At 37.9% G+C, this 19,247-nt stretch overlaps 5 protein-coding genes across 5 annotated transcripts in view; 3 read left to right on the top strand and 2 right to left on the bottom strand.

Annotated features, from left to right (window-relative positions):
• LOC104733573 lies at nucleotides 26-1,269 on the top strand. The gene is made up of 5 exons (XM_019234234.1): nucleotides 26-153; nucleotides 237-369; nucleotides 462-591; nucleotides 685-911; nucleotides 995-1,269. The coding sequence occupies exons 1-5, from the start codon at nucleotides 125-127 to the stop codon at nucleotides 1,184-1,186; spliced, it is 711 nt and encodes a 236-aa protein (XP_019089779.1). The 5' UTR covers nucleotides 26-124; the 3' UTR covers nucleotides 1,187-1,269.
• Nucleotides 1,552-6,137, bottom strand: LOC104731928 (DEAD-box ATP-dependent RNA helicase 28). The gene is made up of 19 exons (XM_010451437.2): nucleotides 5,677-6,137; nucleotides 5,403-5,588; nucleotides 5,246-5,314; nucleotides 5,039-5,145; nucleotides 4,858-4,936; nucleotides 4,558-4,731; nucleotides 4,223-4,371; nucleotides 4,015-4,110; nucleotides 3,800-3,902; nucleotides 3,652-3,714; nucleotides 3,495-3,556; nucleotides 3,295-3,391; nucleotides 3,078-3,196; nucleotides 2,942-2,984; nucleotides 2,760-2,861; nucleotides 2,583-2,675; nucleotides 2,353-2,472; nucleotides 1,970-2,265; nucleotides 1,552-1,872 (listed from the first exon to the last, which is right to left on the bottom strand). The coding sequence occupies exons 1-19, from the start codon at nucleotides 6,067-6,069 to the stop codon at nucleotides 1,857-1,859; spliced, it is 2,367 nt and encodes a 788-aa protein (XP_010449739.1). The 5' UTR covers nucleotides 6,070-6,137; the 3' UTR covers nucleotides 1,552-1,856.
• Nucleotides 6,618-8,020, bottom strand: LOC104731927 (metalloendoproteinase 1-MMP-like). Its single transcript, XM_010451436.2, has one exon. The coding sequence runs from the start codon at nucleotides 7,816-7,818 to the stop codon at nucleotides 6,724-6,726; it is 1,095 nt and encodes a 364-aa protein (XP_010449738.1). The 5' UTR covers nucleotides 7,819-8,020; the 3' UTR covers nucleotides 6,618-6,723.
• LOC104731925 (uncharacterized protein At1g04910-like) lies at nucleotides 11,863-15,774 on the top strand. The gene is made up of 10 exons (XM_010451435.2): nucleotides 11,863-12,412; nucleotides 12,524-12,614; nucleotides 12,924-13,000; nucleotides 13,154-13,242; nucleotides 13,327-13,516; nucleotides 13,655-13,836; nucleotides 13,933-14,035; nucleotides 14,259-14,587; nucleotides 14,928-15,317; nucleotides 15,417-15,774. The coding sequence occupies exons 1-9, from the start codon at nucleotides 12,167-12,169 to the stop codon at nucleotides 15,262-15,264; spliced, it is 1,644 nt and encodes a 547-aa protein (XP_010449737.1). The 5' UTR covers nucleotides 11,863-12,166; the 3' UTR covers nucleotides 15,265-15,317; nucleotides 15,417-15,774.
• LOC104731924 (heat shock 70 kDa protein 17) overlaps nucleotides 16,233-19,247 on the top strand; it is a 5,835-nt gene continuing 2,820 nt past the window's right edge. The window contains exons 1-7 of the mRNA XM_010451434.1: nucleotides 16,233-16,348; nucleotides 16,688-17,499; nucleotides 17,663-17,895; nucleotides 18,029-18,188; nucleotides 18,281-18,526; nucleotides 18,610-18,746; nucleotides 18,871-19,186. Of these exons, the coding sequence (XP_010449736.1) occupies nucleotides 16,738-17,499; nucleotides 17,663-17,895; nucleotides 18,029-18,188; nucleotides 18,281-18,526; nucleotides 18,610-18,746; nucleotides 18,871-19,186 (1,854 nt within the window). The 5' untranslated portion in view covers nucleotides 16,233-16,348; nucleotides 16,688-16,737. The remainder of the gene's footprint in view (nucleotides 16,349-16,687; nucleotides 17,500-17,662; nucleotides 17,896-18,028; nucleotides 18,189-18,280; nucleotides 18,527-18,609; nucleotides 18,747-18,870; nucleotides 19,187-19,247) is intronic.

Genomic DNA, 19,247 nt, shown 5'->3' with positions numbered 1-19,247 from the left:
TTTTGTTTAACTTTCCAACTTTATACAGGCCTCCCAAGGTGCTTTATCAGCTGGCTTGTATTCATGGTCACGTAACTTGCTCCCACTAGTCGGTAATAACAAGTGCTACTACAGGCCTCAGGCAATGGATCTCATCCTGCAATTTGTTGAGATGTGAGTCCAGTTTTTCTTTTCATCTCCCTCCCTCCTCTGCTGTATGTAATGTAAAAACCATCTGATCTCGTTTATGCACTTAGGATTTCGTCGAATCCAGAGGCTCGGACCATACTTGTAAATGAAGCTGTTTGGGAGGGAGAGCGGCTGATTCCACCTTCGTCATTTGAGATCTTGGTGCAACATACATTTCCTGCTTCATCCGCTAGAGTAGAGGTAAGTACCAGTGTTGGAATTTATATAAACAAAACAAAACCTTGATGCATGCGCTTGTCGTTTCTGATCACAAGCATGCATGGTGCGCACAGACAACAAACAGGTTTGAGGCAATCTATCCCTTGTTGAAGGAAGTAGCCCTTGCACCAGATAGTGCGACAGGAAGCAACACAATGAAACAGATATTAACCTTTTCATTGAGATTAGCTGGGAAAGGTGCTGGTAACACAACGGAAACCTTGAAATCATGAGTTTTCTACTTCCCTCTCTCTCTGTTTGCCAAATAGATTTGTCATGGGATTACCGTTGTTACAGGAAATCCTGTTCTAGCCAAGGAAGCTATAGCAATCGCTACCTGTTGTGTGACCAAAAACGTTGATTGCTTTAAGTACTGGGATAATCTCTATAATGAGAACATAGAAGCTAGTGTTGCTCTTCTTAAAAAACTTGTAGACGACTGGAAGGATCATTCCCTCAAACTATCATCTTCACCAAGTGATACTCTCGCTGTCAAGCATACTATATGTAGCTTCAGGATAAAGGTAATGCCTCTCTTTAGACTCGTCTAAACTATAACTAACTTCAGCCATATTTTCTTCTCTGACTTCACGTGCTTTGTCTGTAGAACGAAAAAGCCATCATCACTGAAGGAGTAGCCAATAGTTTTATTTACAAAGAAGCTGACAAGTCCTGCGAACTGATCTCGAGGAGACTCTCCCGTGGAAATGGCGGCCTCCAAATAGCACCCATTACCGCTATGGTTATAGCAGCTGTGGCAGCCGCTGCAGGAGCCGCACTTGTTCTATCTTCCCAGTAGCACGTGCTCTATTTGCAACCATCTTAGCAAAATTGTAAAAATTGTATAGAACTCAAGACTCATTATTCAAATGGCTATTTTAGGCTTTGAACCAGGAGAAACTTTTATAAACCAGTCTCAGCCGCCAGATGTTCTTGAGGTTCTCCAAAATCAGATCACTCCTTATGTTTGTTGTTTCAGATCGTGATAAGAGACGAAGATCACATCTGACATTGTTACAAATTCTGTAACAATTTAATATGTATCGAGATCGAGCCATTTTGATGCTTGATAATAGGTATCTTGAATATGCAGAAACTTAATAGCTCCTAAATCGGTCAACACATTCTAATGAGCTGTGCCACGTACTGACAGACAACGGTTGCAATCTCAAGTTCTGTAACATACATATTCCTCTTTAACAAAAAAAAACATACATATTCCTCTCACCGCCACCAACTCACGTGACCTTGCTTCCCTTAAAATGATAATCATTTGTAAGCTTTATGAAAGATTATGAAAAACCAACCATAGGAAGAAAAGAAAAACAGAACAAAATTTCCAACATCTTCGCCTGCTTCGTTCTAAATTCTGATATTACAACAACAATAATAAAATTGTTTAAACCCTTCGCTAATAAATGTCTTTTTTTCTCGTGGGTTCTTGTCCTTCTCAAAAATGCTTTTTCGTTTTACCTACGTTTATATCTGCACGACAAAAGAAAAATAAGAATATACGAATTAAAACCCAACAAATTACAATATTTACATGTAAATGTTATGGTTAAGATGAAATGTTTCTTACCGAGCTTTGCTCTTGAACGAGTTCTTTGACTGCGTCCGATGTTTTGCTCCACCAGCGCCGCCGCCTCTTCCCTGTTTATTCTCGCTCATATCACTCTTGAACAGATCTTTCATCTCTTCATCTCGAGGCTGGCTTTTTGGTTTACTTCGTACTTGTTTCTTGTTCGGCGTTGGTCTATCCATCTTACCGGAATCAATTGCTCTCTGTTTTGCTTTCACCGCTTTTGCTCGCCGGTAACCAATATCCACTAGAGTCAATCCCTTCTTCTCTGTATCTTGTTTCTTCTTGTCTTTCCCCTGAGAACAAAACACATTTAAAATTCAATACAATGTCTTCATCGTCTCGGCAAAAGAGAGAGTTATGTGTATCACTGAAATACTTACTCTTGACCTTCCTCGCTTTTCCTCTCCTTCTTCTTCTTCGTCTTCCTCTTCTTCTTCGTCATCTTCTAGCATCTCTCTGGCAGCTTCTAGCTTTCTACGTTTTTTCCTTGGGAGATTCTTCTGTACTTGCATGATCAAGAGAATTGTAAGTTCTCTAGAAAGAAGAAATCAACACTAAACAAGAACGATAATGCAACTGAATAGTGACAAGAGCTTCCTCATAAACGGACCTCGCGTTCACGTTTTCTCTTCTCCTTCATCTTGAGGTCCTCTGCTATATTAGCACTAACTAGTTCGCTTCCAGAAGGGTTCCCTGCAGAATCCTGTTCAGAGAAAGTATTCAGAATGATCCAGACAAGTGTATTCTCTCTCTAAAACAACAACAACCTTAGGAAATAAAAGAACACCTTTTCAGCCTGTGCCACGAGCTTCTTCTCCTTCTCTGTCATGAACCAAGTCCTTTTTGGGCGTGAATATATTTCATCTCTGTGCTCTAGCATGTTCTCCGCCTGCAGAAAGAAACGCATAATCAAGAATTTGAAATTGATCCCAAGACAATTAAACAAAGTCAAGAACCAAAGCTGCCTACCTTTGCAAATTCCATTTCAGCTTTCCTTAGAGCTCGCTCATCCCTGAAATTGATGAAAACACCTCAAAGCTTTAGTATACAGATAAATCAATTCTCCTGGGATACAGTAATTCTTTGATGAGTGTGTTAATGGAACCTTTCTGCTGAAATAACAGCGGAATACTGATCTTCCATTTCATCGATTATCTGAGACCACTTGACGATTGACTGCTCTGGGATGACTCGGCTCTTCAACTTTGATCCCACCTTTTTTGCCTTGTAACCAAAGAAACAAAATTGATTCAAATGTCCAAACTAAAGCAACAATGAATTGGGTAAACGCAAGATCCATGTATGTCTGAAGATTCACTTACAATAACTTTCAAAAGGGATCGATCACTATCAGTCACAAACGTTACAGCATAACCTTCCCTTCCAGCCCTAGCTGTTCTACCAACTCTGTGAACATAACTGCAAAATCAAAAAGGAAAACGTATTGTCCTCACATCAGTTAAAGAGTAGAAAGCTGATAGATTTTAAATTCATCATCATACAGGAAATATCTCGGATTTACCTGTCTATTTCCCGCGGGCAAGCATAATTTATAACTGTTTGAACACCAATGATGTCAAGTCCCTAGAATAATCAAACCAGACAGTGTTCAAGAGCTGAAATAGCAGAGCAACTGAAAAGAGAATCTTGAAAATAAGTTGGTTGCTTCTTATACTTACTCGAGCGGCTACATCAGTAGCAATGAGAAAATCAACCTCTTGCTTTCTGAAAAGTTCCAGAGACTGCAAAATGATACCATTAAGTACTTGCAAACAGAGAATATAAATATTCATGTACAAATAAAGCTGACGTGTCCGAGTTTCTTACATCAAGACGTTGTGCTTGGGTTAGGTTTCCATGAAGCTCAGCTGCTTTGAGGCCAGCTAACCCGAACAAAATTTTCAGTCTATGGGCAGCTTGTTTTGTTCCACTGGCGCAAGAAGGTACAAGAAATCTCTCAGGTGAAATGCAAAATGCCAAACTATGCAAGCACTTTATGGAACTTGGATTTGAAAGGCATCAAATTTATAGTGAAGTCTCACCTAAAGATAATGACTTTTGATTTAAAAGTTCTTGTGCACAATGACAGAAGAACAGCTTCCTGATTTGCCTCACGAGTCCTACGTATTCTTACCACCCTACAATTAAGAGATCACAAGTTAGCTTCATGGCATACATGATGTATATTCAAGATCATAAGCTATTTGGGCTCTTGAAAAGGTCGAAAATGATAAGTAGTGGCTGACATACTCCTCAGTCAGGCCTGGTGGCCTTCTAGCTGATGGATCAGCTGAGAGACGCAACGGTTTGTTCAAGGAAAGTTTGACTAGCTCTTTAACTTCTTCAGTCATTGTGGCTGAGAAGAGCATTGTTTGCCTTCTCTTGGGACATAAACGAACCTGCATATAGATGTGGACTCATTTATAAATCCAATAACGAACAGTCAAACATTATCTCTCCCTTTAAGTTAGTTATGAAGTGTCCACTACTTCAGATTAGAAACTAACAAAGACAAGAAGAACTTGACAATAATTCAATATGAGGTGTCACAGGAACCAAACATATAAAAACATATAAATGCATACCAGCTCGGTAATTTCAGTGGCAAACCCAGTCTGTAGAAGGCGGTCAGCCTCATCAAGGATTAAGACCGCTAGATCATCCAAATCAACAGACATGGAATTACGCAAATGATCTATCATACGTCCAGGAGTTGCCACAACAATATCTGGCATAGACCTCAGAACCACCTCTTGCTCCTAACACAAGACACATAGATGTAGCAATTTTAAGAAACATTTCTTGGAAAGGAAATAAGTTTGTTCTAACACATCAAACACATGAAGTTTTTAAGAAATTTGCATCCTCAGAGAAAGATACCATACCCTTACAGAAAGCCCTCCTACAATCAACCCACATTTAATATCAGTAAACTGTGCAAGCTTCTGAATCATGCTATGAATCCTGAAACACATCCCAAAAATACAAATCAGCTTCTCAGAAACATAAATCAAAAGGACCTTAAAGGTTTAGTATTGTTGCGGGAGGCAAAGTTATGCTACTTACTGGACAGCCAACTCCCTTGTTGGAGTGAGAATAAGAACTCTAGTAGCAAAGACACGCTTGGGACGGAACAGTAACCTCTCAAGAGTAGGTAAAGCGAATGCAGCAGTCTATTAAAACAAATGTAAATTGAAATCATTATCAAAACTCCATACTTTAAGGTAAAACAATCACAGAATTACACAAGAAGCCTCGAGAACTAGTGCTCACCTTTCCTGATCCAGTGATGGCACTAGCACAAAGATCACGCCCTGTAAGTGCTAAAGGTATACAAGCTGCCTGCATTTGCAACACCAACGAACGATTCAGATGAAAAAACTTTAAACAGTAACTGAATTAAAACACCCTTGCGGACAGGAATTAGAACCTGAATAGGAGTAGGTTTCTTGTAACCAAGAGTTTCACAAGCTCGAAGCAACGGACGAGAGAGATTAAGCTCCATGAAAGTATCAGCATGAAATGAAACTCCATCCACTGTAGAGAAGAATGGCTTGGGAACAACATCTTCTGGTTTGTACTCAGCTGCCTCATCGTCTTCCGAAATATACTCCTCCTTCACAGTTAAATTCACACTTTTAATCACACTTACGAATTCGAAATCGGATTCAATCAAATTCAAAACAAAAGTTTAGGGGATTTACTTGTTTATCAGCTTCAGCACCGGAGACATCTTCGTCTTCTTCTTCTTCTTCTTCGTCTTCATCTATTGAAATGGGAACTGGACGATGCTGGATAGCTTTGGAGATCTTTTCATCAATAGACGTTGTGTGACGGCGAGCGTGTTCTTCACCAACGGAGCTTGAATAAGATGCGAAATCCCAAGGAGACTGAGCATCAGCATCTCGTTTCCTCTTTTCAACTTCTTCTTCGTCATCTTCATCTTCATCCTCCTCTTCTCCATCTTCGTCTTCTCCAGCTATACGCTCTTCTGCTTCGTCTTCCTCTACGTCTTCTTCACCACTACTATTTTCTTCATTGCGTAGTAATTCGAGCTCGTCGTCGCTAGCAGCATCGAAGAAGAAACTCGACGGCATTGCTAGGGTTTAAGAGGTTTTCGGAATTTTGAGAGAGACGACCGCCACCGTTTAATCGAATGAAGAGGGTTTACTAAATAGGTCTGGGAACAAATAATAATAAAAACCGAACCGAGTCGAATCTCTTCTTGGTTTATCCAAATAATGTAAACCATTCAGCTTCATAATCATAGAAAACCGGTTTGGTTCGAATTGAAACCAACTTATTTTCTCTTCCTTCCATTTGAAATTTTGGGTTTCCAGTCATTCATTATCTTGGACTGGGCTTTTATGATACAACATCTAAAAATGGGCTTTATATTTTTAATCTATACGTGCTTTTTTATATGATTGAAAATAAATACAAGTAGTATAATTTTGCTTAGGAACTAGGAACACAAATAGAAAGGTCATGATCAACCTCAACTATGTACCAGTACTAGTAGTGTCATTAGGAGTGGGACGAATCTATATATCAGTCCATAAACATCAATATCTTTCAATTTTTGAGATAATGATATACACAAACTCAGAGTAATTAATCAGAGAATAATAATACCTTGGAGAAAGCCATCATAAAAATATCCTTTTCCTAAATAAATAAATTTTTAAATTATCTATGTACATTTCGTTATAAATAAATATTTTTTAAAAAAATAAGTATGTCCTATAAACCTATCCGAACAGAATAAAAACAACAACCAACAGAACATAACCGATCAAATTCCCCGACAAGAATCTCAGTGATACGGAGGCGTTTTGAATAGAATCTTCCGACTGTGTCAGTGAATCCAACCGTAATTTTGGGTTCGGGCCATATAACTTCAGTACCCCTGCCACATCATCAACCGTAAGGTCAACTCTTTTAGTCCTCGGCCGGAGACTCGGATACATAACCGCCGACTCCTGAGAGCTATGTCCTAACCCCAGCAGGTGACCAATCTCGTGAGTCGCCACAGACTCCAAGTCGACCGCCACATCGGGAGATCGTTTAAAGTCATCGTCGACTACCCATATCTCCCCCGCGTCGAAGTGAAGCCTCCCGTTCTCCGGCGCGAATGCGTGTGCTAACGTCCCGAGAACACCGTCAAACGGAAGCCCGTCACCGTGATCCCCGGAGTAGAACCCTATCTTCAAATCCGCCGCCGTGAAGTCATCGACTTCCTCGAAACTCACCGGAATCACGCTCGCCCAATGCGAAAAAGCTCGCCGGAAAACGGTTTGGACGTCTTCTGACGTCAAGTAATCGAGTTTGTGTGTTTTCGATATAGCGTAGGTTAGCGTGTCGCGGTTCCACTTCGGTTTACCGTTAAAATACGTATAATGCGCCGTTGTGTGGAAACCTTCGTCGTTGATGATCATGTGCGTATCGCTAACGCCACATCGCGGTAACGACATGAGGGTGACGGTACTCGTGTCGAGTCTCCCGGTTATCGGTAAACCGAGATTTTCTTGGTACAGAGAGATTGCGGATTCGAGAGTACCATCGAACACGTCGGAGAAACTTTCGGAGCCATCACCCACGTAACCGAAACGGTGGAGGTACCTTTTTAGCTCGGACACGCCGCTGACGTGGCTACCAACCTGGACATCTACAAGACGAGAGAAATCATGCCACGTGTTGTTGCTGACGTGGATTATTTGAGTTGCTTTTGCGGTGGAGGGTTCTTGTTCCTCCGGTAGGTTTCTGGCGGCAAAACGTTGAGGGAAACAGAACAATACTAAAACAAAACAGAGAACTCTGTTTCTATAGATTAAACTAGGAGACATTTGTCTGACGCAAGATTCTTGGAATTTTTCTTGATTTAAATAACAAGTTGCGTAGAGAGGTAAGATCGATGGAGAAGAAAAGGTGAAAGAGAGACAGGAAAAGGGGAAAGAGTTATGTTAAGATTCTGACGTGAGCGTACATTTATACTCCTAAAAGAATCTATGATTTGGACTCCTACTTGGAAGTTGGTTCGTTGGGTGAACTGATTTTTTACCGGTTTAAGAATACATTGTAGTATATTTTTTTCGTTTTCTAATAGGAATAGGACAATTAACAACCCAATCAAATTCGATTCAGTATAGTTCTTATATTCCGAATCCAGCCACAACTCAACTTTAGATGTACGTGTTCTCGTTTTATGACACATCCATATTGTATATGACTTTCATATCCCATGCAGCATTCATATAAGTGCGTCCGTCGATATATCATGAGATACTAGGGAGCCGTGCTAGAGCACGGATTGAAATTTATTTTATTTATATTATATTCTTTATATAAAATACTTCTTCCGTTTCAAAATATAAGATGTTTTGGAGAAGTTTTTTGTTTCATAATATAGGATGTTTTCAAATTTCAATGCAACTTTTAGATTAGTTTAATATTTTATATTATGCAGTATTGTTTTTGAATGGTTAAATTTGTTAAACGTAAATACTTCTTAATTTGCGTGTTTTGCTTAAAACATCCTATATTTTGAAACGGAAGGAATATAATTTATGTGATTGTTTAAAAATGTTTTTTGGACAATATGTGGTTATTTGTAACGTACCCGTGCTCGTACACAGTTAAAATCTAGTGATTAAAATCAACTCATGCTTTAACACCTTGGTGACGAAAAATTTCTCAATGATTTTCCATTCCCCTTTTGTGAGAACTTTCTTAAATTTCGTAACATCTTATTTCTTCACCCCTGCTTGAATTTTGTTACTCGGTAAAAAGAAGTATAATCAGAAATCACTCTTAATCCGCGGAAGAGTGATTAAGTTCTGAGATTTTGTTACCTATATATGGTTAATTAAATATTCTTTTGATATTTGATGATATTCTTTCGAATATCCTTTTTAAGAAGATATTAAATCGAGATTTAATTAATGGTTACAACCCATATAATCTATAACTTATCAAATATCAAATAATTAATTTTATAACCCATATTATATAGTCTACAAAAAAATTGTGTACTTCCATTTTATTATATAGGGGATATATATTTTTAGACACAAATTAGAAGTTTAAAGCCGCCAACAGTTGGAATTCAATGTTTAAAATTTCAGACTAATTGGATGACAATGATTTAGTAGCTAGCCAATATTGGAACATATTAGAGTTATATAAGAAATTAACAAAGAAGTGATGGAAAAAAAAAAATTAACAAAGAAGCAAAACAAACAAAAAAAAAAGGAATCAAGCCAAAGAATATATTTGTTTGACCCAAAAAAAAATGTCTTTAAACAAAAAACACACCAAAAGAATGAGGAAAGAGTTTGAAATTGTATAGAAGTAGCTTTTGTGCTTGAGAGTTTTAAGTATGAAGAATATAAAAGAGATACATAAGATGTTTTTGTTTGTCTGTGTATATGTTTGATGGAGGACAAAATCCCAAAAGATGATAAATAAATAGAAATGTCAAGTAATTGGAAATTAATGGATTTATTTGTCTACATAATGTCAATAGGCGTAATGGATTGATGATACTCGTGAGCAATTTGGGCTAATTAAGCTATGTGACATAGATTATTGGGAATGTGTTCGTTGGAGTATAGTTGAGGTCTTACGAGTTTGTTGACCAGAATTAGGTAAATTTCAATTTTAGTTCAATAACATATCCGATCCTTATATTTAACGATTGTTTTAAGGATCAAGACCTTCTTAAGGTTTACTAGTTGTTCAGATTCTTGGTTATAGGGAAAATTTGTCTGGGGTTACGTGTGAGATGAGACAACTAACAGATGAGATCTCCTCCTGAACAAGACAGGGAGGTTGAACCAAAAAGGATAAACAATTCTAACCAATCAACTTAATTTGTAAACAAATTTTGTATATTACCTTTCGTATTAAAACTCTCTTTATCCGCATAATACCAGGAGTTTTGCATTTGTTAGTTACCAAAATAAGTCATAAGTTCATAACTATAACTATCTGGACCTAACAAATTTAAAAATGTCCTGAAGCATACCATTGTTTTTTTTGTTTTTGTCGTTGGAGGTCATGTTTGATTAACTACTACTCTACTAGTAATAGTCTAATATTATAAACTAGACACGTAAATAGCACAAATGTAATAAGATGCACCAATCATATGAATTACTTTTGGTTGTTGAAAGGGAGATAGATTATAAATATGATAGTGATGTAATGCCTTCGGAGAACATTTGAAAACCATATATATCTCGACATACTTGACACACCGCATAAACTACTCTAGCATGCAAGAGTCATTAATGTCACGTCTCATCCACCAACAGTGCAGATTATAGTCGTCTACTTTTACAGCTAGCTTGACCCAGTCCAACCATCTGAAAATTCGGTTTACGAACCTATTTCATTTAAATTAAAATCCCTATATTTTATATACACAATCAAAGAGGAGTAGAGGACAAATGAATTCTAAAGATAGTTTTTTTTATAATCATTATGGATGATGCCACCAAATGTTGAGCTCTTTGCATATACTCTTTCTCACTTGTAAAATCAGAGCGAACATTTGGTCGTTTGATCCAATGTCCCTTCCAACGATACCAAACCTCTTTAAGGGCATTAATATCCACTCATCCTTATTTCTAAGCTCACTATACAGAACAGAATATATAGCTTATACATGTGTAAGCTCATTATACAAATTTTCATGTAGATATACTTGTCCCTTTTGATTAATAAACGTCAATGAGTCTAGTTTATTTTATACAATTTATGGGTCTCTAGTTTGGACCAACGATATATGGATCTACACCGTTGAATTAATTTAGTTTATTGCCTTAAAACAAGACTAAATGTTATCCTAATGACAAAAAAATGAATTGTTGTCCTCATTGACCAGAATAACATTTCTAATTACGGATCTTAGCAAGAGAGCCTCTTCGTGCCAAATCAGTGACTGGATATATAAACCAAATTTAATTTTCTTATATTGTGTGACTTGGACATTTTAGACTTTTAGTTCAACCGTGGGGTAAAGAAGAATGGCCAAAAGAAGGCAGAAAACAATTTCCTATCGAAAATGGCGCTCTCAATGTAAAAAAAAAAAAAAAAAAAATGGTGCTCTCAGTTTCTTCATTAAACTGTAGAGTTTATACTTTATACTTAAAAAAAAAAAGATTGACTATTTGTGGTGCTAAAAAAATAGATAGACATTTGACTTTTAATTTGAGTGCCACCAAGATTCTGACAATACGAATTATATCCATGCTAATTAATTGAAAGCTTAATTAAATTATTGCGCAACATAACGTGACCAAATTAATTAAGCTACATATCAGGAGGAGTTTGATCAAGTGGTCCAATCAATCATTCCAACTTAAATAAAACCAGCTTCTTTTATAGTGGAGCACTGGAGTAGTTAGTAAGAAATCGGTTTAATATTCTGTAGAGACTAATAATTTCCGGTTTGGTTAGCGTGTGTGATCGTAACTTGCCGGTGGTTTTGCGACGGACACGTGGGATGTTGTAAATGTGTCACGTGACTCAGCTGTAACTACCTTTAAATTCACTACTGAATTTTATTTTTATTTTTCCAGATTCTCATGTAGTATGTACATCTGTAATTTCTTCGGTTTATTTATTTTTAGTTATGTTTCCAAAAAGACATGAATATCTGTAGTAGAAACATTATTACACCTTCTTTTGTTTTCCTCTTTTCCTAAGCTTATTAATAAAAACAAGTGTGGCTTTGAAGCAAAATCTTAATTGTTAAGTGGCGTAGAAACCGGTTTAATATCTTAATCGTAATTCGGTTAATGTTAATTTCGGGTTATAAGTGTAGGTAAACCAATTAATTCAGGCGAATAATTAGAAAAGAAAAGAAAAAGAAAAAAAAAATTAGGACAAAAAGGCAAAGCGTGGTACTGTCTCTTCTTCTCTTGTCCGTCTTCTTCACCATTTCGAAAAATCTCAAAAACTTTATACAGAGAGAGAGGAGAGATCCTTACATATACTTTTGCTAACTTCCCAGAAAACCCTAATCCTCGGATCTGTTTAACCTCCGGATCAAGAACCTTAACCTTTGCGATTTCTTCAGTTTTTTTTTTGCGTCAGATTAGATTCTTGGTGGGTTTCAGGGGGGAGATGATGGCATTTCCGTGAAATCAGTGATGAAATTGGGAGTGAGAAGTAATTTATATTCAATCTATGGGGGTAGTAGCTGAAGTGTGGAGGTCAAGCGTGAGGCTATTGTCGAACTCGCCTCAGCTTAACGGTGGCTCTCATCATCACAAGTCTGCGTTATGGAAGTGGTCTGGTCATCCCAAGAGAACCGTAATGTGGACATGGGTTTGTGGTTTCATGCTTTTCTCCTTAGGTGTCATCTCACTCTTAACCGGTCACGTTGTCTCTCACCTTGAGTGGTATTCTCAGCAATTGAGCAAACACAGCGTAGTAAGCTAACCTAGTGTTTCGTTTTTGATTACTTCAACACTGAGATTGTCACTCTTCTTACTGCTCAATTTTTTGATTTCTTGAAATTGGATTGTTTATTCTTCTTCTCAGGATATGAGCCGTCGAGAACCAATTGATGTATGGAAATCAAAATATTCCAAGTTCTTCTATGGATGCAGTGAGAGAGGAAGGAACTTCCCTCGTAAGTCAGATCTTCTTACATGTGTTCTTCCCTTATTGAATAAAACAAGTTATAAGAAAGTGAAAGTTTTGTCCTTTTTTTCCATATTGATCTTTGAATACTTTAGGGGAAAGTCTGTATCTTTATTGATCTAGTTGCATATTGGACTTACCCCTTTTAGTTTCGTTTAAAGCATAAGCAATACAATTCTGGGTTTCTGTTGATGTACAAGATAGATTAGGCTTCAATATTTCTTCTTCTTGTATCAATGGGAAACTTTGTTATGTAGCTAAGTTTTCCTTTTTAACTTTTTTTTGTTTCATCTTACAGCTGCTGCCCAGGAGCACTCGTCTAATGGATATTTGCTTATTGCAGCTAGTGGAGGCCTTAACCAGCAAAGAACAGGAGTAAGTTCTATTATGTCTCAAGAATAAATGTGTTCGGCTTATCACCAATAGAGTGTTGCTTATCGTCTTTATAGAGTTATGCAGCAGTTGTTTCTTCATTGAAGTCTCCTCAGCTTGTTTTGGAATTGAAAATAATGTTATCTTTATGAGCAGATAACTGATGCAGTGGTTGTTGCACGGATTCTTAATGCTACTTTAGTTGTACCCGAGTTGGATCACCATTCTTATTGGAAAGATGACAGGTAACTTTTAGCAAGTTTTGGCAAATGAAGGTATTCAGTTGCCATGTCAATTTACTGAAAAAAGTTGCTTTGATCGCTGTGCAGTGACTTCAATGACATTTTTGATGTTAACTGGTTCATATCTTCTCTCGCCAAAGATGTGACTATAGTAAAGAGAGTTCCTGACAGAGTCATGCGTTCGATGGAGAAACCTCCTTATACCATGCGTGTGCCTCGAAAGTCTACTCCTGAGTATTATCTTGACCAAGTATTGCCAATTCTCTTGAGGAGACATGTAAGACTATCTCACCTAAGAATCTTATTGTAGTTACTGCTTACATCGAATCATAGAAATTATGGTTCCAAAAGTACTATGGTTCTGTTTCAGTTTTATATGGTTGAAGCTAATTAATGTTATGTTGAAATTTTGCAGGTTTTACAGTTGACAAAGTTTGACTACAGACTAGCAAATGATCTAGACGAAGACATGCAAAAGTTGCGCTGCAGGGGCAACTATCATGCTTTAAGATTTACAAAGCGGATACAGTCAGTCGGGATGAAAGTTGTCAAGAGGATGAGAAAGATGGCCAAACGTTTTATTGCTGTCCACTTGAGGTTTATTAAGTTTCTTTAACAAACCATACTAGATTGTTTTCCCTGCTTTTTTCTTTAATGGTCTCAATCATGTAACCATATTTTGATGAACTGCAGATTTGAGCCTGACATGCTAGCCTTTTCTGGTTGTGACTTTGGTGGGGGTGAAAAAGAGCGAGCTGAGCTAGCAGAAATAAGAAAACGATGGGACACATTGCCTGTGAGTTCATTTTGTTCTTTTACATAACTTTCTTAAATATCCAAGTTATCTGTGTTATTTCTCTGCAGGTGCAATGAACTGAAACTTGATATATGTGTTTGCGCTTCTTATATTAAGGAATATATTAACAAACCTTGTTACATTTATGTTATTATCATAGAATAAGAGCATTATGCACAAAATTTATTCTCTAGTTACAATATCTCACTACCAATCACCGCAGGATCTGGACCCTCTGGAGGAAAGAAAGCGTGGGAAATGCCCTCTTACACCTCATGAAGTGGGCTTAATGCTGCGTGCTCTTGGCTTTGCAAACGACACATATATCTATGTTGCATCTGGAGAAATATATGGTGGTGAAAAGACACTGAGACCACTGAGAGAGCTATTTCCAAACTTTTACACCAAGGAAATGCTTGCCAATGATGAGCTGAAGCCTCTTCTTCCCTATTCTTCACGCCTTGCTGCCATTGACTACATTGTTAGTGACGAAAGCGACGTCTTTATCACTAATAATAATGGAAATATGGCCAAGATTCTTGCAGGCCGAAGGTTAGGAAATTTTCCATTTGTCCTAATTAGAGCTTTGCTGTTAAGATATGTTTTCCAGTACAAAACAACAGGCGTTAGCATCTTATCATTTCTTACTTTTTAACTAAATAGGCGATATATAAATATACTTCCCTCGCTCTGTCACATAAATATAAGTAGATTTGGTTAAGCTTATCATAGCTATACGGCGCATCCTCATTCACATGTTCTTTGTGATTGCATTTGCATCAATATAGATCCACAGGGAATTTGTTGGTTCATGTATTGCTTGAATGGTTTTTTACTCCACTTAAACCCCATCAGACACGAGACCATGACACTTCTGAGTATGTATTTACAGGAGGTACATGGGTCACAAGAGGACCATCAGGCCAAATGCAAAGAAGCTCAGTGCTTTGTTCATGGACCGGGAAAAGATGGAGTGGCCAACATTCGCCAAGAAAGTGAAATCTTGTCAGCGTGGATTCATGGGTGATCCAGATGAGTTCAAACCAGGACGTGGTGAGTTCCACGAGTACCCACAGTCTTGCATATGTCAGAGACCCTTCTCTTATGACAAATCCTCAACTGACGACGAAGAAGAAGACATACCAGAAGAGAACCACAACAGCACCAGCATTAGACATGAGCATTTGTCTTCACCTGACCATGAGCGTGACGAAGTTTTCCCAGACTAGCAGAATGGTTCTGCTGCATCAATTTAGGTCGCTGGAGATTTTACTGTAACCAGGTAAAGGTCAAAGTTCCAAAACTTTTGTAGGAGGATAATAACATACAACCATAAGGAATGTACATGATTTGAATAGAAGTGTTTGTGTTGTTGTTACAGCTGTTGTAAGGAGATTGATCAACACAGGTAGATCGAGGAGAGGAATAGGAGCTTCCCCACGTAGCTACTTGTTGCTTCTAAAGTGTTCATATATACTTCTATCGAATAGGCATACATAACCCCAGCTCTTCTCTTTGTTTCTTTCTGATTTTGAAACACCACCACCAAAACTATCTCTTATCTTGTATTTGTTTTATATTTAGTTTTTGGTCTTTCAACCCGTTGGTCTTTTTTCTTTATCTTTTGGTATTCCCTTAGATTTCCTGAAATGTAAAATCAAGTTTCCCTCTGATTCCTAACATTTTTGTTTGTATTTCATTATGAATATCAGAAAAGATGTGCATTGGTTTCGATTCAAGTTTATTAATCAACTTTAACAAAATATCCCGGAATATTACATAGTTTACTACAAAAAGATGCTTTCATGAAAAGAATATTCATACATGTTATGAATACAAAATAATTCTCATAGGTGTGTGTATGCGCAGAGGTGAGGTCGGTCAAAGTTGGCATTTTAAAAACTTCTGAATTTAATACTGCAAAATCCTTTACTTCAAAAAGGAAGACAAATGGGCCTGAAAAGGTTTAAAAGAAGACTCTCTCGTTGTACTAGAAGCTTCACCTGGATTAACGAAAACACACTCCAGACTTGTAGCGTAATCACCAACACACGAAGCGTCTCACATCTCAACACGTGTCAGTTTTCACACGTGGAATATTTTCATTGGTTGTATCTCCGAATCTTATTCCACCTCAGTATTATTATTAGTCTTCTCAGTAATTTATATATATGCACTCTTGTCTCCATTTGTTTTCTTTTCTTTCCTTAAGGTTTCTCCAGAACCTGACGGAAGATTAAAGAAAAGAAAAAACAAAATTTCGAATCTGCAAATCGATTTCCGCCGGAGAATGCGATCGGAGCTCGGAAACTGGTCATTCTCTTATACCTTCTTCACTCTCTCAAATCACTCATTATTTTCTCCAACTCTCTTTGATTGCTTCGAGTATCGGAATTTTTCTACGTTTGTTTTGCTGAGAACATTTGCTTAGTCTTGACGTCTTCGTCTTCGATTCCATGTCCTTTGTTAGTAATTTGACTCTGTTTTTGTTGTGCTTAGCTTTCTTAGAGGTGATATAAATCGGTGTTTTATCTCATCGGGCCGTGATCGATTTGAAGTTTGAAAAATCTAATCGCATTGTGCTTTTTGTTGGATTTATTCTGTTTCTAGGGTTTTTGAATTCTAATGCGGTTGTTTTCTTTAATCTTGCAGAGGAAGTGCAGGTCTCTCTACTCTCTCGGTGTTTAGTTAACGATCGGAATATGGGGAAGATGTTTAGTTGTTTAGTGGTGTTCTTGTCATTGATCTCTTTAGTCCCCGTTCCATCGGAGTCCGCTGTTTCTAGTGTAGATCTAGGTTCGGAATGGGTTAAAGTTGCCGTAGTTAATCTGAAACGAGGACAGAGTCCAATCTCTGTAGCCATTAACGAGATGTCAAAGAGGAAATCCCCAGGTCTAGTTGCATTTCAATCTGGTGACCGGTTACTAGGCGAGGAAGCTGCGGGTATAACGGCTCGTTATCCGAATAAAGTGTATTCACAGCTGAGGGATATGGTGGGAAAACCTTTCAAACATGTTAAGGATTTCATCGATTCTGTCTACTTGCCGTTTGATATTGTTGAAGATTCTAGAGGTGCAGTTGGTATTAAGATCGATGACGGTTCGACTGTTTACTCAGTTGAGGAGTTGTTGGCTATGATCTTGGGTTATGCCTCAAATCTAGCTGAGTTCCATGCTAAAATCCCAGTTAAGGATATGGTTGTTTCAGTTCCACCTTACTTTGGTCAGGCTGAGAGACGTGGTTTGATTCAGGCTTCTCAGTTGGCTGGGGTTAATGTTCTCTCCTTGGTTAATGAGCATTCTGGTGCCGCTTTGCAATATGGGATTGATAAGGATTTCTCTAATGGGTCGAGACATGTCATATTTTATGACATGGGTTCAAGTAGTACTTACGCAGCCCTTGTCTATTACTCTGCTTACAGTGAGAAGGAATATGGCAAGACTGTTTCTGTCAACCAATTTCAGGTTAATAGTGCTCTTCTTTTATATTGTATTTTGTGGTTTCTTCATTTTTTGCTTCTTGGAACATGTGTAACTTAGAGCTCAGCCTACTTATTCTTATTCTTTTGGTCTGCTCTCAGTTGGAGTGGTATTCATTATGGGTCATAATTTATTAATGTTTATGTAGGTCAAGGATGTTAGATGGGACTCGGGACTTGGAGGACAGAGTATGGAGATGCGTTTGGTAGAGCACTTTGCAGATGAGTTTAATAAACAGCTCGGTAATGGCGTTGATGTGAGGAAGTTCCCCAAAGCAATGGCTAAATTTAAAAAGCAAGTTAAACGTACAAAGGAAATTTTGAGTGCAAACACTGCGGCTCCAATATCTGTTGAATCTCTTCATGATGATCGTGACTTCAGGTATAACTACAATCTATCAAGGTTTCTCTATTTTCCCAGCTCACCAAACTTTGGCTGCAAAAGTGTTATAATGATTTCACATGCTCAAACTTTTATCATGGTAGGATATTCTAACCTACTTATGTTTATTCAGGAGCACAATTTCCCGTGAGAAGTTTGAGGAACTATGTAAAGATCTGTGGGAGAGATCTCTTACACCTTTAAAAGATGTGCTCAAGCATTCAGGTTTGAAGATGGATGATATATCTGCAGTGGAACTGATAGGAGGAGCTACTAGAGTTCCCAAGCTACAGGTAGTTTTTCATGCTCTCAAAGCTAATCATTGGATTTCGCTTCTTTTTTTTCCAAATGAAGTTAAGATCTAATTTTTAGTTTGTAATTACAGAGCACAATCCAGGAATTTATTGGGAAACAACAGTTAGACAAACATCTGGATGCTGATGAAGCTATTGTCCTCGGTGCAGCACTACATGCTGCTAACTTGAGCGATGGAATTAAATTGCAACGTAGGCTAGGTATAGTTGATGGTTCCCCCTACGGGTTCCTAGTTGAGTTGGAAGGCCCTAATGTTAAGAAAGATGAGAGCACAAAGCAGCAACTCGTACCACGGATGAAAAAGCTACCCAGCAAGGTACTGCATCACATTCAGAACCTATTTAAGCTTAGAAAATGTTCCTGTCTTGTAATAATTTTGTGTACCTGATTCTCTGACAGATGTTCAGATCCTTTGTCCTTGACAAAGATTTTGATGTCTCACTTTCTTATGAGTCCGAGGATATTCTACCCCCAGGAACCACCTCCCCTGTGTTTGCGCAGTATTCTGTCTCTGGTTTGGCAGATACATCTGAGAAGTAAGAGCTAAATTTTTGTTCTCTTATTGCTCTGTTATTCTTTCCGTTTGGAGATAAATATGTTTTTTTCAGTATGGAAAATCTTCGAATAGGCTGATAAATGTAAGTTCATTGATGTGGACAGATATTCTTCTCGGAATCTATCAGCACCTATCAAGGCAAATTTGCATTTCTCTCTAAGTAGAAGTGGGATTCTGAGTCTCGATCGAGGAGATGCTGTAATTGAAATCACAGAATGGGTAGAAGTTCCTAAGAAGAACGTGACCATTGATAGCAACACAACCACAGCAACAGGCAATGCCACTGATGAGAATTCAGAAGAAAATAAAGAGGACCTACAAACTGATGCTGGAAACAGCACTGCTTCAAATACAACAGCAGAAGTTAACCTGGGCACAGAAAAAAAGCTGAAGAAGCGGACATTCAGGATTCCTCTGAAGGTGGTATTCTGGCTTTACTGTTTCCAAGATTTTTTTGATTAATGTCAGACCACTAACCAAT

The sequence above is a fragment of the Camelina sativa genome, chromosome 12 (genome assembly GCF_000633955.1).
Source record: "Camelina sativa cultivar DH55 chromosome 12, Cs, whole genome shotgun sequence".
Classification (NCBI taxonomy): domain Eukaryota; kingdom Viridiplantae; phylum Streptophyta; class Magnoliopsida; order Brassicales; family Brassicaceae; genus Camelina; species Camelina sativa.
This window is presented reverse-complemented; position numbering and strand designations above follow the sequence as displayed.

Bases quoted from the DNA above. Each gene is read 5' to 3' on its own strand.
- LOC104733573 (XM_019234234.1), top strand. From the start codon at position 125: ATGGATCTCATCCTGCAATTTGTTGAGAT. The intron at 592-684 runs GTAACACAACGG...CCGTTGTTACAG, and splicing joins ATTAGCTGGGAAAGGTGCTG to GAAATCCTGTTCTAGCCAAG. The intron at 912-994 runs GTAATGCCTCTC...CTTTGTCTGTAG, and splicing joins TATGTAGCTTCAGGATAAAG to AACGAAAAAGCCATCATCAC.
- LOC104731928 (XM_010451437.2), bottom strand. From the start codon at position 6,069: ATGCCGTCGAGTTTCTTCTTCGATGCTGCTAGCGACGACGAGCTCGAA. The intron at 3,197-3,294 runs GTAAGTGAATCT...TTTGGTTACAAG, and splicing joins GATCCCTTTTGAAAGTTATT to GCAAAAAAGGTGGGATCAAA. The intron at 2,473-2,582 runs GTCCGTTTATGA...ATGCAAGTACAG, and splicing joins AGAGAAAACGTGAACGCGAG to AAGAATCTCCCAAGGAAAAA.
- LOC104731927 (XM_010451436.2), bottom strand. From the start codon at position 7,818: ATGTCTCCTAGTTTAATCTATAGAAACAGAGTTCTCTGTTTTGTTTTA.
- LOC104731925 (XM_010451435.2), top strand. From the start codon at position 12,167: ATGGGGGTAGTAGCTGAAGTGTGGAGGTCAAGCGTGAGGCTATTGTCG. The intron at 13,001-13,153 runs GTAAGTTCTATT...CTTTATGAGCAG, and splicing joins TTAACCAGCAAAGAACAGGA to ATAACTGATGCAGTGGTTGT. The intron at 13,243-13,326 runs GTAACTTTTAGC...ATCGCTGTGCAG, and splicing joins TCTTATTGGAAAGATGACAG to TGACTTCAATGACATTTTTG.